The sequence below is a fragment of the Hoplias malabaricus genome, chromosome 15, assembly GCF_029633855.1.
Source record: "Hoplias malabaricus isolate fHopMal1 chromosome 15, fHopMal1.hap1, whole genome shotgun sequence".
Lineage (NCBI taxonomy): Eukaryota > Metazoa > Chordata > Actinopteri > Characiformes > Erythrinidae > Hoplias > Hoplias malabaricus.
Window position 1 is genome coordinate 4875374 of NC_089814.1, and position 13456 is coordinate 4888829.

At 34.6% G+C, this 13456-nt stretch overlaps 1 protein-coding gene across 1 annotated transcript; it reads right to left on the bottom strand.

Annotated features, from left to right (window-relative positions):
• Positions 1 to 5868: 5868 nt before the first annotated feature.
• On the bottom strand, positions 5869 to 12962 carry cd8b (cd8 beta). Its single transcript, XM_066646624.1, has 6 exons — positions 12865 to 12962; positions 10810 to 11154; positions 8615 to 8704; positions 7666 to 7752; positions 6466 to 6499; positions 5869 to 6258 (listed from the first exon to the last, which is right to left on the bottom strand). The coding sequence occupies exons 1-6, from the start codon at positions 12908 to 12910 to the stop codon at positions 6243 to 6245; spliced, it is 618 nt and encodes a 205-aa protein (XP_066502721.1). The 5' UTR covers positions 12911 to 12962; the 3' UTR covers positions 5869 to 6242.
• Positions 12963 to 13456: the final 494 nt, after the last annotated feature.

Sequence of the window (13456 nt, forward strand, 5' to 3'; positions counted from 1 at the left end):
AAGATGACAACACGGTGAGTAACAGGGACCTTCAGACAGAGAATCAACTCTCATTCAGAGTGTTGTGATTTTAAAGCAGCTGAAATAAGGCTTTATCTTCTCCTCAAAAGAACTGTTGAGTCATTATCTTCTGCAGGTTGAGCTCCAGGAAGAGAACACGTGTTTTCCTTATTGCTGTAAGTACTAATAAGATTTTTACAGTAAAACTCTATTTTATACCATATTTCAAAAAACTTAAGGGCACCTACATAAGCCTTCCATAACAACTGAAATAAGCCTATGTTATCTTTTATATAGGTTCATTCCAACAAGTAGAGGTAGCCTGTCTTCTGTTTCAAGTACACAAATGGAGATCAGAGGCATGTGTTACTTGAATCAGATGCTTAGTGCAGTAAAAGTAAAAAGTATCTTTACAAAAAAGAATAAGCAAAAGTAAAGTCCTCTTGGTACATCTATTAGTATAAAAACTGCAGTTTGAGGTTGTGATGTTAAACACAGCAACAAAAATACAATGAAATTAAACCCAAAAGAGTTAGAGTCTAAAATATAATTGATGAAAAAAATGAAAACACTCAAAGTATTACAATTTGAAAATACTTGGAAAGGTTTATCACAAAAATTATTATAATATACTAATAATAATAATAATAAATGGAATTTTTAAAGCGCTTTTCAGTAATCCAAAGTCGCTGTTACAATCAGATGAACACATAAAGACAATCACATCCATAACACTACATAACATACAATGATACAAAACAGGAACAAGGTTAAAAAAAACAAAACACTATAACTATATACGGTAACACTTTACAATACGGGTGCACAAATAAGTATATATTAATACGTCATGAATGATCTCCTCATAGTATATTAATACATACATTAATGCTTAATATATCAGGAACTAACAAAGGATATACATTAATGACCACATTACTCATACATAAATCGCCATTAGCAAGGGTAAATATTAAGTATCAACATCTTGTTAATTCAATCTCTTAATTAACACTATGACTTGCCTTATTAATTAACACCCTTTACATATTGGATCTATTTGGATACTGTGTGTTACATATCTTTGTGCATTGATGTAGGCAAATTTATAGGCAGGGACATAAGCAGTGATTAAGTGATTATTATGAGTTTATTACGAGTTTTGTAATTACTTATATAAAGTCACTTGACTTTAGGGTTGTTATTGGCCACATTAATTAATTAAATAATTAGCTTAACCCACTTACACAGAGTAACATGGCAGAAGAAATAATCATAAGGAAAATTAGTCACAGGTTTTTGTTTCTGTTTAACAAAAATATCTCAAACTTTTGCCCTCGTGGTTCATATAGTATGTGTAATAAGTTGTGCCTTATTTATAATCTGGTAACCATTTTACACACCTACCTTGTTGGTACCATTCTGATGTATAGTTCATTCTGGTGTTGTGTTCCATGTCAATGACAAGAGTTCAGTTTCAGGTCTTTTTCATGTGGTTCTTGACTTTAGAAGTGCTACTGTTCATATAAAATAAAAAAATCAACTTTCCTGCCTATAAATTTGCCTACATCAATGCACAAAGATATGTAGCACACAGTATCCAAATAGATCCAATATGTAAAGGGTGTTAATTAATAAGGCAAGTCATAGTGTTAATTAAGAGATTGAATTAACAAGATGTTGATACTTAATATTTACCCTTGCTAATGGTGATTTATGTATGAGTAATATGGTCATTAATGTATATCCTTTGTTAGTTCCTGATATATTAAGCATTAATGTATGTATTAATATACTATGAGGAGATCATTCATGACGTATTAATATATGCTTATTTGTGCACCCGTATTGTAAAGTGTTACCCTATATACTATTACTATAATTTACTAATAAGTATAAAGAGCAACTAGGTGAAATGTAGATACATATGTAGAAGAAGTGTCACAGTTTGACAACATTCTGGAACTAGTACAAATTCATCAGTATTTTACTGCTTATATTTTAACTTGTAACTGAATAAAACTAGTTTTCAAAGTTAATTATTCAACTAGTAACCAGTTACTCCCCTTGAAGCGCACATGATATTTTTAGATTCTCACATTCACAAGTCTTTAAATCTTCTGCTTTCCTCCTTTTATTTTACATGCTGTTTTCTCGCATATCGTGTCTTTTGGTTTGTGATAAAGAACACAGTGGAAGAAGCTGTAGAACGTTTATGTTTTTATCCATGCTAATGTTAATGTATATAATGGCTTTCATGCAACAGCCAACATTTTTGAATCATCACTTCATATAAATTCACTGTATGTGTTCGTTCATGAGACTACGTGAAACACCTACAAAAACATTTCCTGAAAACTGATAAACACCTACATCAACTAACAAAAAGCTTTCGTTGTTTTGAAAGACAAATACAATTTAAAAATGTTATGAAAACGGATACAATGCTAATTTAAATGTGTATATTTGAACTTAAAGATGTATGAATGTGTAATGAAGCCTCGTGTAATGAACACTGAAAGTGAATATTTTTTAGTTTGTTAGTTCAGTTCAGAGTCGTCCGTTAATTGTGGAGATTTTTAAAACTGTGACATATTTTTTGCAGAAATCAGCTTTTGCAAATTGAGAATTTACACAAAATTTTAATTAATAATCCCAGGTGAGCAAGCTAAAGGCGACAGTCGCAAGGAAAACTTCCTTGAAACTGGAGGAACAAACCTTGGACGGAACCTAGACTTGAACGGAGACACATCCTCTTCTAATTGTCCCAGTTCTATGGATTAAAAATAATGTGAGATTTGTTTAGCTGCTTATTTTTTAAACTCTCAGCACACAAAGGTTAACTGTTAGAAAGTGCACAGGCATAGTGGGTAGAGCAGCATTTTTGATATTGATATTGATTAGTGATATTGATTTTTTCTTCTGCCCTTGGATTATTCATTCATTCATTCATTATCTGTAGCCCTTATCCAGTTCAGGGTCACGGTGGGTCCAGAGCCTACCTGGAATCATTGGGCGCAAGGCGGGAACACACCCTGGAGGGGGGCCCTTGGATTACTTTTAAGCAAAAGATTTAAAGTTGACCTGACTAAGTTGTCACTTGCTTTCTTTTTCCTACACCTCGGAGAGAGTTGAAAACACAGTTTAACTCCCTTACAATAATAACTTAAAACTTCCCCTTGTGAAAGTGCATTATTTATATCTGCTTTCCTCAGAAAGTACATTCTTGCTGACCTATTTACACTCTCAGAAAAAACTGCCACTGTGGTGGTACCCTCAACGCTACATATTCCTTACCTTCAGTTTGGTAACATAAATGTACCATATTCTATAATAATTGTAGATTTTAAAGTTGTCTTAATTTCAATTTAATCTCAAAGACTTTGTTCTTTTTTTTTTTTTTTTACAGTTCATGAACATTTTACAAATATTCCGCTCTCCGCTGTTTGCACCTGTAGTGACAATAATGTACCTCTACCTTCCCTTTTTTGTGACATTGTATGGGGATGAAATGTGAATAGCCGCTGAGGTGTTTTTTGAAATAAAGTACCTGTGCTTCCTGTGAAGAATGAGAAAAGTACATCTCCCACTTTCCATCTTTACCATTGTCTACAGATGAACCAAAGAGAGCTGATGAGCTGCATCTCTACCTGGTTTCAGAACTGCACAACTTTAGATCGCAAGACCCTGCAGCGGACAGAATTAAGTTTATAATGTTTACAGTGTCTCTGATTTCTGTTCCCTCAAACAACATCATTATAGTATACTGCACACAATTTCACTTCCATTACTCCCACTGTGAACCGGGACTGGTCAAAACTGCACTCCCTAATATTCATTGTTTATTGTTTTTGCCTTATATTTGTGGAACGTAGGCACTCATGTAGCACTTTATGTAGTCCTGCGTGAGTCTTTTTATGTAGCACCTTGGTTCGGGAGAAATATAGCTTTGTTTCACTGTGTAACACACACTGTTTATGGTTTAAATAGTAAACATGTCAATTATCCTTAATATTCTGCTTAAACACCTTAAAACACTCATAGATATCTCATGCCAGGTTTATTTTATTTAATTTTGGAAGCTTGTCAATGTTTCTCTAAAATAAAAATATAAAACTGTACTTTTCTCTGTATTTTCTTCTAAAACATAAAAATTAATATGTTGAAATTAAATATATGAAACTGTGATCTCAGACTTTTACACAGTACTGTGTATTATGAAAGATATTCATTCATTCATACATTCACTGTCTGTAACCGCTTATCCAATTCAGGGTCGCGGTGGGTCCGGAGCCTACCCAGAATGCACTGTACATCACATTTGGACTGCAGCTCCTTGCCCTGTATAAAGTGCGTTTTAGAGCAGAGAGAGTAATGGAAGTGTGAGAGAGCTGCGTCTGTGACGCTGGAGCTGCGGCTCTCTCTGTGGTTTCTCTGTGGTCTTTTTGTTTCATTTCAGAGATGGAGAGCTCAAAGCTCAGCGAGAGATGAGACAGATAACGTTCTTTCTTTCTGTCTCTCTACCTCTCTCTGCACAGGAAAAGGTTTGTTCATGTCAAGAACCATTGCACTCAACAGCTCTGTATTACCTCCAGTAGGTGCTCAGTAGTGTTTATGAATAAAGTTGTTACTCAATTTCTCTGCAATTTTAAATTATTCTGTATTTTGCTTCCATTGAATGTTCATTATGGGCTGAATTCAGTGAAATGATGCTATGTATTAAGGTATTCTTACAGAGGTACTATAAATAGTACTTTTACAAGTCATACCTATAATGGTAATTTAGGGTCAACGTTTGTGAAATGATGCTATTGTTACAGATTTGTGGTACTGTACAAGTCATAGATATGAACAACTAATCCACCTTCTCAAGGTAAAAATGTTTGTACCTTTCGAGAATAAAGTTACTGCACCTCTCTCCAGTCAGTTTTCTACCTTCTTATGAGAGTGTTTTTATTTATTTATTTTAGTAAAAATATTATTTACTATATCTGGAACCAATTTAAAATCAAATTATCTAAAAGTTTTCAAGAGCGTTTATTTTGAGCCAAAGACGTTTTACAATACAAATATTGCTCAGAGGGGTAATTCAAATCCAACTTCTCAATAAGGGTACTAGAATTATACACTGAGAAAATGTGCCTTTGACTATGTCAGGACAGATTTTGTATATTACTATTTTCACATACAGGTTAAATATGCTATTTCCTTCTAAAGAAGTACATTTAATGTAAATAAATTGCATACATATGTGAGTTACAGAGGTGGACCTTAAGAGCCATGTTGTACCTTTGAGTGTACATTTATAAAGATTGTACCATGGCGGACAATAATCTACCAGTTATAACCTTAACCCTAACCATAACCATATAACTTTTTTACAAAGCACATACCTAGACTGGTAACTGCAAGCTGCACTCTTAGAAAGGAAGCTCTTAAAGTGATATTGTATCATATGACAATTAGTACAGCTTTACCTACACTGGTAATTCAAGGATAAACTAAGGTTAATCTAAAATGATGTTATTATACAAGGCTAATGCATTATATAATCACGTTCATATGCTTTATATTTTCTATAGAAAACAATATGGCTCTGTAACAACCCCCACTCTCTCTCACACACACCCCCAACCCCAGAGCCTCAGAGAGGGAAACTACTGCTAGAAGTCAAATGTTTAAACCAATACACCTTCAGATATGTAACAAAGGAAGACACCACAAAACTAATTCCATCATCAGATCACACACACCCACCATCAAAATATAAACAGTGAATAGAAACAGAAATTATACGTATTTCTTATCAAACTAAGAACGTTTATTCAGTAATAAACAATACAAACATAAAGTGTATTTAATTGAGATATACATTTTGTAACCCAGTGTCTGTACATTCATTTACAAACATGACCTGCTGCTTTTTAAATGAAAGTTTTCAGATGCAGAAATATTGCACACTAAAAACTGCCATTCCTACTAATGTATTAAGCACAGGAACATAGTTAAAATTAAAAACAAAAACAAAACAAGGGTGCAAAGAGTCTGTTACACCACTCTAACAAGCCTTAACTCAGTATTGCTTTTTGAGAACGGAATATCACCACCTGTAAATGTGCCAAAAGAGGGTGCATACTTTACAGACATCTATGCTCAGAAGTAAGTTTTCAGATATTTCCAAGTGAGAGATGGAGTTGTTCACTACAGTTGCCCACTGCCGGTGGATCAGAAGACCTGTTTTGTTACAGCTGCAGCTTTCTGTTAAAAAAAAATAGTTCAGTTCAATATAGAAATTAAAATGATTTATGATGTGGTATCTACCAAAGACTAATGCTCAAAGGCACTCAAAAATATTCTCCATAAAAAGCATATTTGGAAAAATTAAGCCACGTAAACAAAAGCACTCATCTGATGAGTGTACAGAAAATGAAGAACATTTTAGTTCAGTAAACTTCAGTAACTCACTTGACGAATCGATGTCGGCACTTCTTTGGTAGTCCTGTTTCCCCAAGCAACACAAATATAGCAAGGAGTGTTAATAACACAGAACAGTTGGTATAGAAAAACTGTGAGAAATAAACAGTATATAAATGCAGAATAAATGGTACTGTAAAATCTTAAATAGGACCATTCCGTAGGCATGATATGAGTAACTTTGTTGCAGTTGGAACAAAACTCTGTATCTCTGTTTTTCTTTTTAACAATTTTCATCTTTGGACAGAACTAAGAGAAATGTCTTAAAATGGCTTGAAATGATGATGTTACAGTAAATAACAGTCAAAGTTAAGATGTGTTTTACTTCCATTGTAACCCTGGAGATTCAATGTTCTGTTCCAACAAGGACTTGTTACATGCATTAAATTAATCATCATTTAAAGTCTCAAGATATAACAATATGATACTCAGCTGGAATAAAAAGCACATTAGCGTATTCTGTAACCATTTATTTTAGAGCCCCTATTGTTCAAGTATAGAGAACCAAAAAAATGTTTTTGTTTGGATATTAAAATTTGCATAGATATATTTCTTTATCACGTTTGTATAAACAGTTTTCATCTTGGTGACATCTTTTTATTGTTTTTTTTTTTATTATTTTGCGAGTGTGTTTACTGACCTCACAACAGGCTTGTCATTTACAAGAAACGCAAAATCAGGTTCTGAAACATTTTCCTTTGGACACCTCAACAAGTTATTTCATAAAATTATGTAAAACAATATTTGTTTCTGACAAAAAACGCCTCGCACTGTATGAAACTGAAGTCAGTGTCTTTGTGTGGAGAATCCCAGAAGAGATCTGCCAGACTACACTAAGGCTACTGTAAAGTACAGAAGTGTAATTGTACAAGAGGATGTTTGTATTGGGTGTGTTGGGCTCACAAAGGAATCACAAAGGTACGAGAGTAAAAATGTGCTTTTCCAAACAAAAATGTCTGGAAATGGTTGGTTGGGAGTAAAGGCTACCCATTAATTTGAAAGGCTTCGTAACACAATTGACATAATATTTGTTACACATAAATTGTGACTCAAATGTCCAAATAATTCTGATACCAGTTTATACTGGAAATCAGGAAATGTGCGGTGGATGGGTTCACCAGCACAGGGATTAAGCACCACTACCTAAAACTGTCTGTGACTGTGTGTTTGTTTGTGTGTATGTTTACTCACTGCTAAAGTAATATAAAATGTAGATCAGGACCACTGCCAAAGTCAGAAGAACACCAACACTTGGCCAGAGAATCAGTGGTTTACAGCCTGCAACAGAAACAATCACAGCAGCCATTATATGGCAAGAAAATATAACGTCACAATATTTGAACAAAGTTTCACAGTACCCAGCTAAAAAAATACTTTACAAATGTATCCACAACATTTAATAAACACATCTGTAATTAAAATAAACATCTACAGAACACATTTAAGCCTAACGTCAAGCATGATTTTATTCTTAATATATTTCCCCAGCTCCTATACATCACTTGAATTGCACCAATATATTTAATTTTTGTAAGTTTTGGGAATAAGCCAGAATGAAGGAAATGCAGGAGCCAAACAGCACAGTCATATTTACAAAATGACTAAAAACATTGCATATAATAACTCATTTGAATTAACATTTGCCAAACACTTTAGAAATATGATTACAAGCGAGTACAAACAAAAGTCGTAAAACAAGTTTAATAGGATGAGATGATATTCTCACACAGCTGGTATATACTTGTCCTTCAGAATATATTCAACATGTTTGCTTATTGCCACTCCTACATCACACTGAATGTAAATCACACTTTTTAAATCAAATTTTCTTCCATATTTATTTGTCACAAAGTATGTCAACTAGGATCTAATTACACAATCCGCAAACCTGGGAGGGTGAGGGCAAGCACAGGTCTGTTATATCATTTACAATATGCCCACACCTGCTAGATGAAGGGATACGCCGAGTCATCCGACTCAACCAGAGAATGAGGCAAGCTGTTCTTTCTTGGATTCCCAGCTTCACATGGCTGAGCCTGAATTCTATAAAGTTCTGATCAACTACTTTAAAAGGTTTTAAAACTCCTATGTTAATGTATTAGAACACATCCACTTTAAATCTTTGCACAGCAACCCATACCTTTAACGGGCTGAACGTTAGAAGGGCAGACATAAGGTTTTTTCTTCTTAATGATCTTCACAGTTGGAGCTGGTGAAGTAGGTGGGTGTTCTAAGAAACAACACAAAACAATTGTAACATGGAATACATAACAACGGTAATAAGAATTCCAGGACTGCTGAGATGTGTTCCATCCATGCTGTAGTACCTTACACACACAAACATTTTACCAAAAAATAGGAAACAGACACAAGTAGGTTAAAAGGGAAAGCTTCACTGTAAGTTGTACATTTATGACATAATCGTACGTATCGTACCCAGCAAAATTGTATCTATATCTCTTTTTAGGTTAACATACCGCCTGCCCTTTATGTTGTGTTAAAATATCATAATTTCATATCCAAATGATATGGTCCAAAAGTTGGCTCTTTTGATCCGAAGTTTTTGTTCCAAAGGTTTCTTCAAGATGCTCGATGTGACCAATTAAATGCTTTTTAAACTTCTTTTGTAGTTTTCCTAATATTCCAGCATGCAGAAGTATGTTTTTACAGTGGATCAGAAAAAACAAATTAGCATTTCCATGATTAGTGTTTCCATTGCTTTCATGTAGAAAAGGACCAACTTTCTCAACTGGTGAATGAATAACTTCTATGTATTTGCGCCAAGGCAGAGGTTTCCATCATTAAAATTCCAGTGTGCATTACTGACCGAACTGTCAACATGATTCTCTCTTCAGGGCAGCTCAAATAATGGTAGAGGATGCTAAAAAAAATCCAAATAAATAAAGAAATTAAATTAAAATTAAAGGTAAATACACCTCCTCTACCATTTAAGCCCAATCTTTGTGTATTAATTCGAGATGATGATGATTATTATTACTATGACAACCTTTTGACACATGAAACAAAGAAGTGTCCATCCAAAACCAATCGATTTTGAGACCACATTAGGGTAGTCTATCACATGGGGAACGTAATTCTTTAAGCAGTGTCATTATAGCCCTCAGTATGAGATGATAGTGTTCAGTGACACAGTAAGGTCAGTACTATGGTCAGCTAGGTGTAAACAGTGGGCAAAGAGAAAAATACGAATCAAATCAAACATCATTGACCTGTGGTGTCCCCAAAGGATCCATCTTTGAGCCACTGCTGTTTAATCTCTATGTTACCACTAGGGAAAATCCTTAAAAGTAATAAAATAGCTTATCATAACTATCATGCAGATGACACTGAAATGTACTTAGTTCTGTCACCAGGTTACACACTATGCTATTCCCTAGTGTCAATAAATAATTGGTTGAGGGAATGTATTCTTCAGCTTAACAAAAAGCGAAGTGATTATATTTGGTAATAAAAAGAAATGGCTTGAGGTCTGTGTACATATCAACACCGCTCTAAACAATAAAGACCAAGTTAGAAATCTTGGCATTGGACTCAGACCTGAACTTTAATGCTTAAGAAAAGGCATCTTCCAAAATCAGATTTTTACAATCGCATGGAAATATCAAAGTTCCATTTTTTTATGTTTTTTATATGTAAATGATAATACAATTCAAACATTTATCTCCAGCATGCTGGACATGATGGTGCCATTAATTAGTGCCATCATTAAAATGCCTCTGACTGCTTGAAGTGTATGAATCCAGGAGGCCCTTCAGATCACTTGGGACTGGTCAGTTAGCTTGTAGTGTCCATGTACCCAGGGTGAGGCAGCTTTCGGTCATTATGCTGCCTGCTCCTGGAACGGTCTCAGGGTCAGATTTGCCCCGATCTTCAAATTGCGATCTTCAAATTCAGACTAAAGTTCTTCCTGTTGTCCTATGGTTTTGCTTAGCACTCACTGCGCTTAATATCGCACTACAATGAACATGTATATATTTAAATGTCTCCTACATTTTTTAACTTCCTTTATTAATTTTTCGCTATATTGAATATAAAGTTTTTATTTTAATTGTTTTAATTATCTTTTATGATTTAAATAGTTTTACTGATACATTTGTTTTACTGCATTAAAAACCTATACCTTTTTTCAGTAAAGCTATTTGAATTATTGTTGTTTATGAAAGGTGCTCTATAAATAAACTTGCCTTGCCTTACCTGATTAGACAAAAAAAAAAAAGTAATGAAGAGTAATGAATTATTTTGCTTCATGCAGACATATAGATTTTGTTTCAGGTGATTTGCTCCAAGTTATGGTCTGTGTGTGTGTTTAAGCACCTCCAGGTCTGATGTAGTATCCTGCTGGAGTGGGGCTTATGTATTTTTGGTGGTTGAAGATGCAGGTGTAGAGGCCCGACTCTTCACTCTGCAGGCTGCTGATGCGCAGGGAGTAGGTGATCTTGCTGGAAATCTCATTCACCGAAGGGTGGAAGCGAGTTCTGTTGATGCCTGGTCCGTACACTTGTGCAGAGTTTGCACTGGTGGAGTGCACCAGGAACTCCAGACCCTTAGTGTCCGGTAAGAAACGGTACCAGAACACCTTCTGACACTGGTGGTCTGGACACTCACAGGACAGGGTCTCCGAGCCGCCAATCTTGGGAAAGAGGACCTTTACTGCAAACGCTGTGAAATAAACCAGGGCAACACACTGAGTATCGCTTTTCACATCAATCAGAACATGGCACGTAAACTTAATTCAATTAGATAAATCATTTAATTAATCTCATCACTGTCTGAATGGCTGGTTGATTTTTTTTTTGTTATTTTTCCTTTTCAACACAGTATTAAAACCTCGGTTGATTTTTTACAATGTGTGAAAATGTCATGAGAGGTGGAACATCAGAAAGAAGTCAAAACTGATTATAAAAAATTGCCTGGAATAATGTTTTAACATGAACTTCAACTGATTTTTTAACCATTTTGAAAAAACAAGGTTACGGTTTTAGTCAAACAGCGACCCTCTAAGTTTGACAACTAAAGCCCAGTAGCACACAGAAGGTTTAAACTTTTTCTCTCTGCTGGAACAATTTTGCAACAGGATAAAGCATGAGACTGGAAATAAGGTGAAGAGGAAAAGACAATAAAAAAGATAATAGTTTTGTAAGAACAGAAAGAGCAAAAGCCAGTGTTTGAAGGGTGTAGTTGGAAAAGGTTTTGTGTCTCATCTGACAGCATCCTATTGCAAAAGTGCATTTTCCTTTTCTATTATATGTCTGTATGACGAGAAATATTAGAAAGCTGTTGAGAAATACACTGAGATATACTAAGGCATTTAGATTTTTCCAGGGGGCCTGAAACATTGGAGTAAAATACATATTTTGAATGAGCACAGGTTTCGAACAGAAGTGAGAATGTCAGTTAGAAGGAAGTTAAATTATTATTGCGACAGATGTTTGAAAACAACCGGATACTAACATTGTTTTAAAAACATTTAATTATATATTCATTGTATTAATATTCATATTTAAAAGAATTTCATAATCGTTAAATGTTAAATATACTGAAGCAAATCATACTTTATGTCAGTAACTTAAACGTAGTATGTTGTCGCTCTCTACAAAAGTAATATGTCTATTATTTTACACCATTTAAATGCAGGCATTGTTCCATATATAGTGTGAATTTTACATGATGAATGAGCCTACAGAATATGCTACATTACTACTTCTTTACTATGAACAGCTGCTACTCGTTAATGTATTATTCTACAGAGTATAAATGTATTTTGTGCACTTATATTAACAGTTAAGATTGTTTTGCCTTCTTCTGTCGTGTCACAATTTTGTCTCTCTCTTTCTCTCTCTCTCTCTCTCTCTCTCTCTCTCTCTCTCTATATATATATATATATATATATATATATATATTATTGACAGCAAAAATATATTTCACATCCACAGACATATCCAGTACATTCTGCTGATATAGAATTTTTCCCAATGATAATGTATGCATTTCTTATGCACTTAAGAAATTAGAAATTCAACATTTCTCTAATTGCATGCTTTACTTACCAGCAGTGTAGTGTAAGTAGTATACAAACCTTATTTAATTGCAAATCTAATGTACAGTGAAGATGCCGTTGGGCCTAATGTAAATAATTAAATAAAAAAACTTTTTGTCAAAAAAAAACAAAACAAAAAGAACCCTTCTTCAATACACTCATAATTTGCCATTATAATAAAATATGTAACAATAGGCAACCTTCATTCACTCAAAATAAATTCTCTTTCACTCGGTGACAGTGTGATGGTGGTCGGAAGATCAAGGCCTAGTCCTCAACTCTGTATTTATCTCACTCTAACACATCTTTAATTAAGAACAGATAAGACTTACTTGTGCCTAAAAGACACAGGAACGTCCAGGTGTGACAGAGGGTCATCTTTGCTGGTGTTGCTCCGCACGGTGTGTGTGTGTGTGTGTGTGTTTGTGTATCTTCGCTTTACTGTTTCTGTTCTTCTGTCCTTCTTCTTGTTATGTCATACAGCAGGGAGGAACTCACATCTCAGCCACATTCACAGAGCCTATCAGAAAGAGAGTACACACACACACACACACACACACACACACACACACACACACACACACATAAAACTGAGAAGATTCTGTTATACAATAGATGCAAAGGAGTCATTCCCTTCTTTTTAAACTGTGACACAGAAACTAAAACAAGTTTTGCGCTAAAGTTTTGGCACCCGTTTTAAAAACATACAAGGATCTTCTGTGATGATAAGTCCTTCTGCAAAATTTAACACCCAGTGATGGATTTGATGGATTTATTAAACTGAAGATATATTCAGCATAAAATGTGAAAGTGGCCTGTTTATTCATCACAGAGAGTAAGAGTTGTAGTCATGTAACAGGTGAATGCAGGACTTTTTGTGTAGCATGGTGTGCTACTGCTTACCTGTGGTGCATGTTACCCACT

Bases quoted from the DNA above. Each gene is read 5' to 3' on its own strand.
- cd8b (XM_066646624.1), bottom strand. From the start codon at position 12,910: ATGACCCTCTGTCACACCTGGACGTTCCTGTGTCTTTTAGGCACAA. The intron at 11,155-12,864 runs GTAAGTCTTATC...TTTATTTCACAG, and splicing joins CCTGTGTCTTTTAGGCACAA to CGTTTGCAGTAAAGGTCCTC. The intron at 6,500-7,665 runs GTGAGTAAACAT...TTGGGGAAACAG, and splicing joins CATTTTATATTACTTTAGCA to GACTACCAAAGAAGTGCCGA.